This window comes from Pleuronectes platessa, chromosome 10 (assembly GCF_947347685.1).
Source record: "Pleuronectes platessa chromosome 10, fPlePla1.1, whole genome shotgun sequence".
Classification (NCBI taxonomy): Eukaryota; Metazoa; Chordata; class Actinopteri; order Pleuronectiformes; family Pleuronectidae; genus Pleuronectes; species Pleuronectes platessa.
Window position 1 is genome coordinate 14,501,687 of NC_070635.1, and position 12,798 is coordinate 14,514,484.

General features: G+C 45.1%; 2 protein-coding genes across 6 annotated transcripts in view; one reads left to right on the top strand and one right to left on the bottom strand.

The window, feature by feature from the left end:
• Positions 1-190: 190 nt before the first annotated feature.
• si:ch211-79k12.2 (uncharacterized protein LOC568844 homolog) lies at positions 191-3,780 on the top strand. 2 transcript variants are annotated; one of them, XM_053432840.1, is made up of 3 exons: positions 191-399; positions 509-827; positions 911-3,780. In XM_053432840.1, the coding sequence occupies exons 2-3, from the start codon at positions 581-583 to the stop codon at positions 2,386-2,388; spliced, it is 1,725 nt and encodes a 574-aa protein (XP_053288815.1). In that variant the 5' UTR covers positions 191-399; positions 509-580; the 3' UTR covers positions 2,389-3,780. The 2 variants fall into 2 exon arrangements, with proteins under 2 accessions (XP_053288815.1, XP_053288814.1); XM_053432839.1 differs by having other exon boundaries at positions 563-827.
• The window catches only part of si:dkey-34d22.1 (discoidin, CUB and LCCL domain-containing protein 1), a 10,650-nt gene continuing 724 nt past the window's right edge, over positions 2,873-12,798 (bottom strand). The window contains exons 2-15 of one of the 4 annotated variants that reach the window (XM_053432836.1): positions 10,908-11,129; positions 10,175-10,312; positions 8,942-8,993; positions 8,774-8,846; positions 8,553-8,686; positions 8,408-8,445; positions 7,902-8,093; positions 7,536-7,648; positions 7,216-7,390; positions 7,003-7,095; positions 6,699-6,792; positions 6,316-6,353; positions 6,124-6,234; positions 2,873-4,514 (exon numbers count right to left, since the gene is read on the bottom strand). In XM_053432836.1, coding sequence (XP_053288811.1) covers positions 4,066-4,514; positions 6,124-6,234; positions 6,316-6,353; positions 6,699-6,792; positions 7,003-7,095; positions 7,216-7,390; positions 7,536-7,648; positions 7,902-8,093; positions 8,408-8,445; positions 8,553-8,686; positions 8,774-8,846; positions 8,942-8,993; positions 10,175-10,312; positions 10,908-11,129 — 1,922 coding nt within the window. In that variant the 3' untranslated portion in view covers positions 2,873-4,065. Of the gene's footprint in view, positions 4,515-6,123; positions 6,235-6,315; positions 6,354-6,698; positions 6,796-7,002; positions 7,096-7,215; positions 7,391-7,535; positions 7,649-7,901; positions 8,094-8,407; positions 8,446-8,552; positions 8,687-8,773; positions 8,847-8,941; positions 8,994-10,174; positions 10,785-10,907; positions 11,130-12,798 lie in introns of those variants that run through there. The other 3 variants (XM_053432837.1, XM_053432835.1, XM_053432838.1) reach the window with 3 other exon arrangements.

Consider the following 12,798-nt stretch of genomic DNA (forward strand, 5'->3'; position numbering starts at 1 on the left):
AGGGGGAAATAGAGAAAACTACATCTCCCATAACAAGATTGATAATAAACCCCGGAATACTATCGTGTTCGTTTGGTGACGTATGTAACATGAAGCGTTGTTTTTACCTTCCCACTCTCGTGAGAAGAAGACCCTCCCCTACCCCGCCGTGAAGAGCGATGATTGGTTATGATTCCGGAAGACTAACAGAGTAAGCCAATCACAGACACGGCAAACGCTAAGGAAAGGGAAAAAACTAAAGCTACAGCAGAGAGGAAATCATGTTGTGAAAAATGTGTGTTTGTGTCGCTTCCATGGTTTTTAACACATTTCTGAATAACTGAGCGTGTTGATGTGAGGATTATCTGTCGCCAGCAGCAGCGGTTTGAATTCATGGACAAAGACAAGAGCCACGAAACTGTAAGTGTGCGACGCTGCTATTTGAGTCAGCTAAGTGTAGCAGTGGTCTGTTGTGATAGAAGCTAACAATTTTAATTAATTTATCTTTAAATCGAATGTTGGCCCACAGTGATCTGTACACACCGTGTCTCTGTGTCGCTGAACTCACGTGTCTGTGCTTCAGCATGCTCCATGCTCCTGGATGGAGATGCATCAGTTCATTGGGGAGCTCATCACATCTGGAAACACCTCCAAGGATCAGCCAGATGTGCTAAACGCAGCCTGGGGCATGAGTGGAGGAGCTGGAGCGGCTCTGGGGTTCAAAGCCGCTTCGCTCGAGCCTCTGCAACATCCTCCACCTGCGCTGGACAAGACGGAGGCAGAGGCCGGCCGACACACCCAGCCTCGGTCCCCTCAGAGGAAAGGAGAGGCCGGGGACAGAAGAGAAGGTCAGAGGTCATGCAACGGTTTGTTCAGGGCGTTTTCTGTCAAAGAATATTTTCACTGAGTGTCTTGTTTTCTTCATGTTTAGGTGTGCATCACGCCTGCACCTGCCCTGGCTGCCCTTACTCCACGTCCCCGCCTTCCTTTGAGACCTTGAAACCCAGACAATCTCTGTCTTCGATGGGGAGGTCAGACGCCGTGTGCCACCCCAAAGACCTCAGCGTGTGCCTCCCGGACACCACCGGACAAAGCAGCAGCAGCAGCGGCGCATCCGAGTTAGGGACCAGGACGTCGGGCCGGCTGCAGGGGGAGGACGCAGACAGAGGGACCCAGGGCCCGAACCAGAACTCAGAGGCTCATCCATCCAGAGCGTCCTCTAGCTCCTTGTCCAGTCTGTCCGTGTTCCCCTGCCTGTGCTGCCATCGCAGCCTCCAGCCGTGCAGTCAGTCGCCAAGCAGCCAGGACGGCTCAGATTCGCCGCTTTCCCAAACCCACGCCCATCATCATTTTCATCACCACCACTGCCCTCTGACCTCTTGTTTTTCCTGCCCTCATCTTGCCCACTCTAGCTCCCAGCAGCTGTCTGGTCCCTTTCCCTGCTTCTCCTGCCAGCGCTCCTTTCCCACCTGCCCTCAGGTCTTCCACAACCAGCAGAGGCCGACACAGCAGCGGGAGGAGAGAGGCAGGCCGGCCGCCCCGCTGCTGTCGCTGCACCCCTGCATGCACTGCTCTGCCTCCTTTACACGACCGTCCCAGCTGTTGCAGCACCAGCGCTCCGAGCACGCCCACAAGCCGTCGGGCTTCATCTGCACGGAATGCGGCAGGGCCTTCAACTCCCACAGCAACCTGCGCATCCATCTCAACGTGCACACCGGAGCCCGGCCCTACACCTGCTCCGACTGCGGGAAGAGCTTTAGCCAATCAGGGGCTCTGAAGATCCACAGGCGGATTCACACAGGGGAGAGGCCGTATTCCTGCGGGTTCTGCGGCAGGGGGTTCCCCCATCTAGCTGGGGTCCGGGCCCACCAGAGGACCCACACCGGAGAGAAGCCGTACCGCTGCAGCCAGTGTGGGAAATGTTTCACGCAGTCGGGGGCTTTGAAGATTCACACCCGCATCCACACAGGAGAGAGGCCCTTCATCTGCAGCCTCTGTGGGAAAAGCTTCTCCAACCGCTCTGGGATCCGCTTCCACTACCGCACAGTCCACGGCCTGGCGTTCGAAAATGCAGGTGAAGCTGGGGCTGGGGGAGCGCATGGTGGGGCAGCAGGCCGGGGTTATCCCAGGACTTTGCCCCCGGCCAGTGTTGGCCAAAATGCACCCAACAGGACGGATAGTGAATCACATCCACCTGCGACTTCCAGAGAATCTGCTGAGTCGACCGCTGCTGAAGCAAGAAACCCAGGCAGTAACAGAGAGCGGCTTCTGTACACATGTGAAGACTGTGGCCTGCGTTTTAAAGATGCCCCGTCCAGGAACAGACACCAGACCCTGGAGCACTACTCCTCTGAGGGGAGAGACGAGGAGGAGGGGGTTGGAGCAGAGGAAAGAGTTAAGCACAAATGAGAAGGTCCAGGGTAAAGGGGGAGAGTGAATCAATGAGAGATGATACCACTTTGCGTATCAGCCTAAAACAACAATTTTCGACAGTTACCATTTTTGGTATCGATATCAGAACATACCTAAAATGAATGTTGTTGGGGCATCAACAACACCAAAGTATGTAAAGTTTTTAAGTGTTTAAAAAATATTTGTGTGGAACATATATATTCTTGTTATTGAACTACTTCTTTTTGAGCTATGTGGCTTTAAAATAAGTTTTCTCTGAATAGACTTAAAAATTTTTTTCACCCCTTAAAGGTTTTCAAGGAGAGATTCTGTACACATAATATGCACTTGTTCCAATTATCAAAGCAAAATAGTCTTAATAGTTCTTCAGCCTTTAATTGATCATTGTTAGATTTTCTATTAGTGAGATAATCAGGTGTGTGTGTAGCTTCATGCTATTGGCTTAAAGTCGATGCTGCAGTAACACACCCACACACCAGGCCAACGTCTGAACGGTTTTCAGTCGTTTTATTGTGCCTTATCCAGCAGTGGAAGAAGCTGTATTCTTCTTGTTTTATTAGAGCCACAAAAAACAATCACAAAATTCCCCAGGAATTACAACACTTTAGTAACAGTTTCAGATAGAACGGAGGGCTGTCTCTACCACCTGGTCTCATTGTAATCAGAAAAGTAATATTTTTTATCTTAAATATATATCATATATTTTTGTCGTATCAGTTGAATTAAATTATGTTATTGAACTGTTTATGACCTTTATATCTCATATGAAAATAGCTAATTTACTTTATTTGTGCTTCTCACTGAGAAAAATGTTCAAAGTTGAATAAGCAACGAAGAGGCCACACCCTGGCTCCTTTAGTATTAGTATAGTTTTTGTTGTTGTGATGAAAGCTCTGGAGTTGGTCCAAGTCTTGCTCTAGGAAACTGCAGTAGTTTAAATAACATCTGAAGTCCTCTCTCCCAATAACGTCGTAACCTTGCCTATTGTGCCTTTCTGTATTAAAGCATATTTGAAACCAGTATTTGTTTGTTACTGTACAATGTACGTTATAAATGGATGATGGTTATCTGAGGAACAACAACCTGCCGATTAAAGACAACAATCCACTATTGTTAGATATTCAAAGAGAGCCACCTAGTGGTTATTTAAAATCACAGCAACATCTGAACCACTTCGTTACAGTGAACCATTTAAAGTGCTTCTTAAATGTTTCCTCTTTACAAAACACGTTGAAATGACACTTTGTGAATACAAGGTTTGGTGAGTTCGAGTAACATTCAGTTGTTTGCATTAACCTGTTAAACAGACTGATCCATACATTACTGTATGTATTTTCTGAAAGTGCAGCACATGACAACAATAAACAGTATCTCTGAGACACAACTGAACCTGGATCTTCTTTGTGCATCATGGGATATTTCCATAGTACAAACACATATTTCCTGGAAGGAAATACCTGTCCACATGGGTGTCAGATAATTCTGTTCCATCACATATGCAAAGACGTCCAAAGTGACTCCTCACTGGAAGTTTAGCTCTGTCAGCGTTAGAACCCTCTGGACACAATGTACAACTCAAGGTCCACTTGAGATCAGTACAAGTGCTCCTCTGGTCCTACTGCATGTTTAGCTCAAGAGAGTCTTTATGTTCTCTGTATCTGAGCCGAGTTGTGCTCACAAAGGCTCCTCGTATGTGGGGTTCTGCAATAATGAGTCACATGAGGTTGGCTCGGCGTAGACCACACTGACAGGTCGCGGGCCGCTGTTGTGTAGGGCAGGAGTGCAGTAACCATTGGATAGCATTCTGTGTGAGGGGCAGTCATACTGAGTGTGGCTGGATGCTGTCCTGGCACTAGTGGTGGGCGGTGGCCCTGTCACAGGAGGTCCGTGCGCATTGCTGTGAAGCCTCCCCATCAGAGTCGGCAGGTTGGACTCAGAGGGCTGATCGCCGAATGGGGTGGCGTACTCGGGTTCGGGGGGAAGTGGCTCAGCGTACTCCGGCAGGTTTCCAGGAGTGTCGTAATGGTTCAAGAGGAAGGGGGTGGTGTAGCCCTCGTCTGTGGAGGGTCTAAACGTCGACCCAACCTTCTGTCCAATAGCTGCAGCAGTGGGCTCTGCGTAGTCTGGAGAGAATGAATGGATGAATACAAATGAGTCAGACTGAGTTTCTATTCATGGGAGATACAACAAACACCAGTGTGCTCCTCACATTAGATTAAAAAACCAGTCCAATATTAGATGTACACATATCATTAAATACTTGTATTTGGTCAACCAGCTGTACTGTTGCTAGGCCACCAGTGGAGACTCAATGAGGATTTAATAAAAATACAATTCATTTTTATAGCACTTTTCAAGCTCAAGCACAAAGTTACTGGTCTCAGTGAATTCTCCTTTTTATACTTGAGGTTTAATATTGATGAAACTGTTGACAAGCTTTGTAGGAAGAGTTTGTTCCCTAAGCGAAGCTAACCCGCTGATGGAGGTACAGCCTGCATGTGGCAGACAGAGGGGAGAACACTATCGATACTGTCATCTATCTGTCGACAAGAAATCAGACCTTTACTGTGAGTTTCTCCATATTTGACTCAATCACCAAAATATTACCAGCCATCATTTTCATTTATGTCTCGGTGTATTGATCACTTTCTTACTTTTGTGGCTGAACCTTGATAATTAATCATTTGTCACCTAATGTAACTGTCAAATAAAAAATGGGATAAAAGTCTAGTCTTTAGCTTACATATATATTTAAAAATACTGTGATATAATTCAAAGATCAAGATTAACTTGCTAAAATTCTTGCTGTATTTCACTACCTGTTAGAGTCTTCTTTGCTGAAGAAAGCTGTGAGATGCGCCTGCAATATTCAAAATTAGCTAAGCAACTAAACTATTCTACTATCATCACCACTGATACTCTGTCACTGTGATAAAAATGTGCTTAAATTGGTCTGAAACCATTACCATCACCCCATAGCATGGTCCTTTCACTAAGGGGACCACTTCCTATTGCTTACTTGTGTCTTACGGTTTCTGGCAAGTGCCTCTCTTCTACTCAATAGCAGTCTCATACCAGGCCACTGTTGAGCCCTGGCAAGAAGAGCCTTGCCACCAACATTTCCTTTAATCACAGGGACGGGGAGGGGGGGCAGTGTAGCAGTCAGACCAGACCCTACTCTTCACCCCAGCATAAGAGGCTGGGGTGTGGGAGGCCTGGACCTTACTCAAGGGCCCGCAGGGAGCCTTAGAACCAGAACTATTTAAATTAGACCGGCTTTAGTGAGAGCTATATTTTGTCTTAGCATTGACCCTCTGTCCTGTTTATCACTGGACCTTTCAGTGAAGGGCCCCCTCACTGGGAGAAGGGAAGGGGAGAGGCAGAGAGGGTAACTGGTGGAGGAGGTGGTGGGGAGAAGGCTGAGCACTCTTTATCGAGCTCCAATTAAAGGGTCTCTTTCAGAGCGGCTCTGTGGACCAAAGAAAGGAATGTTTATACTGTGACTGGGTGATGGGCTGAGCCGGGGGAAAGAATGGCCATCTCGTGGAGAGAGCTGTTTGCCTGTCAGGCCTGGCATGAGCTCCTCAAACTGACCACTGAAACCACACTGTTTGAATGGGGTAAGGGAAGGAAGGCAAAAGGCAGCAGCTGATAGTATTTCCTGAAAGACTGACTTGGCCCCTGTTCTCTTAAGAAAGTACATATTTATAGAACATGTCTATGAATTCTCACCGTTGAGAGGAGGGCTAGGTAGAGCGTCATGGACATTTCGCTCCAGAGGGTAGGAGATAAGCTCAGATTGCGGGCAGGGGAGACTCTTTGCCTGGAAACTCTGACAACCTACTTGACACACAAACAGAGTCAGAGGCTTTTTTAGCAAGCGATTAAACAAATACAAGAAAATCATAACAGCACTTGACTTACTTTTAGGTAAAGAGTACTTCATTTGTGATTCTTTTTTTCTGTTTGGAGAGGAAGGACACAAAACGTTTCAGTAATTTACACACTTGATAGCTTTTCTGTGGGCTACATCTAATAGTGCATCATTGTTACAGAAGAAATTATTGATTTATAATTGATTGCCAGAACAATTGATTCTATTTTGTTAACAAAATATCTTTGGGTTTTGGACTCTTGGTCAAACGTCACATTTCATAGACTGAACATTTACTGAGCTTCGGCATGGATATCATCAGATTGATCTATTTAGAGGGACAGTGTATGTGTTATAAAATCTACTTTAATCACAGTCCGTGTCAAATGTACAAATAAATTATTATATTAAAGTAAAAACAGAAATACGGTACCTTCTCTTCCACCAGACTCCAGCCAACAAACAACTGCCGCACATTATCAACCCTAGGACCACTCCCACCGCCACTATTACCGCCTGACTGGTGCCTGCTGGAGCACAAGAGTCAGAGTGAGTAAACAGTTGTTTAAGTATGAGGAAGGACACACTTTATCGCAATGTACAAAGAGTTGAAAGACAGAAGAAAAGACATTTTAAGTTTTTTTTAATTTGTGTGACAAGTATCTTTCTCAAAACAGATCGCTATTAATTATCATTGTGCACATATAGATTTATTAGAGGGAGATAAAGGTTCATACTGGGTCTTGTTTCCACTAAAACTGGGCCATCTGTGGTGGTGGGAGAGGAGCCTGGGTGCTGCGCTTCCGTGTTAACTTTAATCGGCGGAGATTCTGTCGGACAGGCAGCAGCACAAAAAAACTTACGGTCAGAAAAACTAAACTGCTGAACAAGTCACTTGAATAGATGAGGTTTATTCTGGATACATTGTGAGACTGGGGGCTTATGCCTACCTCCAGGTGAGCGGGACCTTGGTGTGAGCTTTGTGACAGGACAACCCCGGACCTGGACCTGAGCTGAGGCTCTGCCTTGCCAGCTCCGTGGCTCTAGTCGAATGAACCGAGCAACCACCGGTGGAGACAAGCTGTTGAGAACTCTGAGGTGACCCTCGGTATACGCCTGAAACACCTGGGAACCATAACAACCGAGTTAATTATTCACAGAGAATAGCCGCGTGCAGCCTGTAGGACAAAGTCAGCTGCCACACAAGCTCAGGACTGTAAGAAACTCAGGAAGAATCAGCAAGTAAACATCAATCCACAGCAATATATACCTTTTTATCTTTGCTGAGAACACCTTTGTAAGGCTTCCAGTTCCTTCTGTCCCTACTGAAAAGAAGAGTGTAGGATTCTGTGTAGTACAGATTGGATCCCATTGTTATAATTCCTGAGGGAACAGAACACAGCATGTTATAGATCAACATTTAGGAAAAGAAAATGGTTTGACATAATAAAGAAAAAAAGATGTAGAAATTAAAGGGCAGAACAGGTTTTTTCTGTCGTTTTGCTATTGTCAATAAATTCCCAAAACAATACGGATTTCTGCCAGACTTTTCATTTTAACACTTTATTAAAAATAATATTAAATAAGCACTCTTTCACGCACAAATACTAAGTTTATATTTACATTTATAAAATACCTGTGATGGTGCTTTTATCACTCAGCTCCAGCTCCACCCATGGGTTGGCGTCATTATTTTCTGCTGTCCAGAGTAGGAACTCATGGCTGGAATCCATGTTTCTGGAGGACCAGAACCTTTTTTGCTCTTGACTATTTTTGTTCCAGACAGAGGAGGCATTAAGACCAGAAACCGGTAGGATGTTGTTGCATTCTGTGCAGAGACCAGAGGAGAGGATGGAGGGATGGAAATGGTTCAGTGTGTAACTTATTGTTTCTATATATGGTGACAGTAGTCATTGGATTACAAGTCATTTCAACTTTACTGCTGATCGTTATTTCAGATTCCTGTGCACTATAGTAAAATAAATCAAATAGCAGATTTCTTGTACTCAAGTGAAAGAAATTAAAGATTATTGAAGATTGTTTTAAACTAAAACAGAAAATGTCTTGAAATGGCTTGTTGTCAATATACTATACGTGGAAATTGTATAAACCTGAGGTGAAAATGTCTCATCTGGATCATACCTTGGCTGAAGACCAGCTTCTTTTCAGATAATGATCCCCTTTAAAAGAGGAAAGGCAAAATGTCAGAACAACTCAGAAATACAGTAAACCAGTTTGGAGCTAACGGGCAGCGTCTGTGACTTTACTGCCAAAACAGCAAACACACGTTTTAGAGAGGATTCCATTGGCAAATGTGGATTCATAGAGGGTGAGACTTCTATCACGAGTCACAGTGACACGACCCCCCATGGTGTCAGATGTAGCTCCGGCGTGGACAGCGGACTTGCACAGCACCGAGGTCTGTGAGAGAGGGTGAATGTGGTTTTTAGATGCACGCTTATCTTAAAATATACATCAGCTTGGCCAAAAGAAAGGAAGTGTACATACATCTCTGTAACCAAGTTCAGAGTTCCCCCACACATCACCTGCCACACTCTTGCACCCAGCAGGGCAGTAAACGCTGAGAAACAACAGAATAAAGTGTGAACTGTGAGAAACTCTGTCCTACTAAAACTGAAACTTCTTTTATAGAAAGCGTAGAGGTCAACCGCTAACCTCAAATGTTGCGAGCTAAAATGAGATCCGCGTTTTAAACAAGAAATGAGATCTGTAAAAAGAAGAAGACAGACAGATGTTAAACACAAACACTCCTGAGAATGAAGTTGAACATTTCTCTAATAGTACGCAGTGGGACTCAGTATCTCAGGCTTACATAATACTGCCCCTGCCACTCACTCAGCAACACACAAACAGATTCTGTGTGAGACAGTGGAGCACGATCTGCGCGCTAAATCAGGGGATGAGCGCTCATCACAGTTGATGTGACTATGGCCTTTGTTACTGTGACTTTGTCACAGTTCACGAGTACAGCTAAATGGCCGAGTGTGATCACAGTTAACAGACAGTGGTTTGTATGTCTAAACGCAGACTTAGTTCTAGACATGGCCGGATTTCATAAACAGCTCAGTAAAAACAGGAAACTATGATACATACAGAGCAGGGCAGGATACTTCATCCAGAGGAGAGGAAACTAGCTCTAAATATAGAGTAGCAGTCAAACTAAACTACAAATAAAACTTAACAGGATAAACATTAACCTTTGTTTTATTTTGTCATTGAATCTAAAGATTACATTTGTAGCTTAGACCGCAGATAAAGTGATGTTCCAACATATTTAAATCTGTTGCTGCCCTGGAAGAATAAGGGAAGTTATGGTCCATCTGTGGACTTTACAGCCTCTAAATCAACAACCTTCTGCATTGAGATGCCTTATGGCGACAAACACAGAATGGGATGGGGCTTGCAGTGGTTAACAGGCTGGTGAAGAGGAGGGAGGTGGGGGGGAGTGAAAAAGAAATCGAGCCACTCCACGAAACAGACTGAAGCCCGAGGCCTCATTCCATTCAGCCTGAGAGAAGGAGTCTGACTCCTGCTTTCTGAACAAACACGCCAGAGCAAAGATAGTGATGGAGGATGAATGCCAATAAGCAGTGACTCATGCGCTCACAACCACACATGTGTACACATCGTCGCACAAGTGCACATATACATAGGGACAATTATTCACTGAGTCACTTGTGTTAAAACTGCACCATTTTCATGAGAAGATTTTTTCGAAATCGAATTCAAACCTAGAATTACACATTTTTAAGACTTATGCTCCACAAAGACAATAACGACACATAGCTGGTAATACACAGCATTCACATACTCATCATAGCAACACAAATAGTTTAACGTAGCAGACTAGCATGGCTTTACATCAGAGTGCACATATGACTCTCATACCTGAATACTGGTCTGTGGTGTAGGACAGCAGAAACCCTCGACCAGAGCGGTGCGGTCCTGACATGAAGCTTATTATCACTTCATTGCTTACGAGTGTCACGTTCTTCTGCAGCTCATCAAGCTTCCCACACACTGGACCTGCAACATGCACAACCACAAGCCATATTTCTAAAAGCCCACAAACCCCAATGCTGCTTATCTGTTAGCACTCTACGTTTCTCCAAATAGAATCACATGTATTTCCAGTTCTTAGTAATGATGTTTGAACAGCAGGAAATCTGTATACAATACTTACAAATCCAATGACGCATAAAAGAATACTTTTTCATGATCTCATCCCATTTATACAATACTGTATAGCACGTTAGAGTCATGAGGACTGTCACTTAGAAAACATGCTCAGGATTGCTGGAATCCAATAATAAACACAAAAGGTAGTTAAACAGAATATCCCTCCTGAATCTCTCAGTCTTCCAACCTGCATACCCTCGAGACACGACTTGATACACCTGGTTTGAAAATGTGCATTTGTCTGTTGCGTAATGAGCCTTGCCTCCTCTGTCAATGTGTCAATGGAATGGCATGCCCTGTGTGGATTCCACAATCATGGCTAGGAGAGTAACAGATATGACACGGAATGTAAAAAAGACTGAGGGTACACGGGAGATTTGTGATGTTTTGCCTAATACACCTGCTGTTTGGATAAAAACCTGAACACAGAGAACAAACTTACCCAGCCAGGGTGTTCCATTTTTGTCCGTGATCACGAGGGAGCCATTGCGGCAACCCGGGCTTCTCTCCACGTCAAAATCCCCAAACAAGAGTTGCAGCGTGCGGCCCTCTGGCACTCGAATTCTCCACTTACACAAAGTGTTACTGGGGTAGGTGCCTGGATAGTTCTGAGAGGCCAAGGTGCCGGACTCCGTGCCCAGCAGCGTGTGTCCACAGCCATCACCTGGAATCACACAAGGACAATAGTGAGGCTGTGGCAGGAGACTGTCCATTTGTCAATCATCTAATCTGCTTTTAAAAATAATAATACTTGATGATTTTCTTAAAAACAAGTTGTCTTAGTAAAGAATGAATCTCTTGTCATTATGAAGGAACATGGAAACTGTGCAGTTTAATGTCAATCCTGTAATTACAAGTTCTAGCATACACAGCTAGTAGATATCAGTATCATATGTGTGTACATAAAATATAATGTTTTATTACTGTTTTATTTCTACAACAGCTGTTACAACAGAGGAGTTACTGGCCGACATCCCAAACAATCAAGGGTCAATCTCAGGCAAAGATCACTAACCGCAGACAGTTTTCATCATTCATATCCTTTATTCAATATACAGAATATTAAGGGATTTGTTAATGCCTCATTTCAGGATGGATGAGTAATGAGTCTGCTCTGAACAGCAGACCAGGGCATGTTTATACTCTTCTGATCATAACTGTGAGATGACACAACTTTGACAAAAGTCTGAAACCGCTTTTTTTTTAACGTTGATTCATAACATCCTCCGACCTGCGGTTGCTGTGACTCACACTTGAACTGGAACTGGAAACACAAATATTTAGAGCGTCTAATATACCCGTCGGTCAAGGAAAATAAATGAGTCAATTCCGACAGTGGTCACAGAGAGATAAGTGCTGTGGGGTCGGCAGACATGAATCCAACCCCCGCAAAAATGTCCAGTTCCGAGAATGGTCAAAACATTAAAAAGGTCACCAGGGTCCACCCAAGCCTGCACATATTCCCGGTCCCTGTCTTCCATATAAGGCTCCTGAAGGTTTGTTGAGGGGCAACAAGAAGATAACCTTCCACTTACTCTGTGTCACACACATCCTGCATCACACCAGCCGTGCCCCGGCTCCCCGACACTCCAGCTCGTAATACCATAAACCTTTAGATGTTATTGCCCCTCCTCGGGTTCCCTAGGGATCCCCTGGAAATGCCACAGCCACAAACTGTAACTGTGGGCAACAGAGCGTGGATCTGTCACCTTCCGCCGGGAGGCCCCAGAGGCCGCAATGCCAAGGAAGTTCTGGGTGGCCGGTTACCCCCCCCCCTGCTCACTGAACCCTTTCTGCTCCTGTCTGTCTCCATACGAACAGATTTCTAGTTTCATACCGGAAGCCTGTTTAGACCGGCTCAAATCATTTTAAAGGTGAATTATAGAAAAGAGGAGTCACGCTGGGTGGCAGTGGAGCAGACAGTCGATCAGAGGAACCCCAGCAACATTGTTTTCCATCCGAGGCGTTGCTGGCAGGTCCTTACAGGTCCACCCTAGCAGACAGGATGTTCACCTGTGCTACCTGTCACTACGTTGTCTTCTCCTGCCTCGTGTGTCAATCAGGACGTTTCAACAGAGGGGTTGAGATGTCTTCTCCCCCCCCCCTATTTCCAGGCCCCACCAAAGCTCCCGCAATAAATAAATGAACCCTGGACTGAATCATCTGCGGATGTGAGGAAACCAAACCGCCCCCATGGAGACATAAAAACAACAAAAACGTCCTGTGCTATGGCTGAGTGTTGGAGTCATAGACCCCCACCTACTCCAGGTTAGTGGATTGGAAGGCTCCATAGTGTGTGTGGGGGTACCATACTTTGTTTTTGAATTTGTCCC

What these genes read in the sequence shown, in the direction of transcription:
- si:ch211-79k12.2 (XM_053432839.1), top strand. Translation starts at nt 373, where the DNA reads ATGGACAAAGACAAGAGCCACGAAACT. An exon ending in AAGACAAGAGCCACGAAACT is followed by an intron (nt 400 to 562) that starts GTAAGTGTGCGA and finishes TCTGTGCTTCAG; the next exon opens with CATGCTCCATGCTCCTGGAT. An exon ending in GGCCGGGGACAGAAGAGAAG is followed by an intron (nt 828 to 910) that starts GTCAGAGGTCAT and finishes CTTCATGTTTAG; the next exon opens with GTGTGCATCACGCCTGCACC.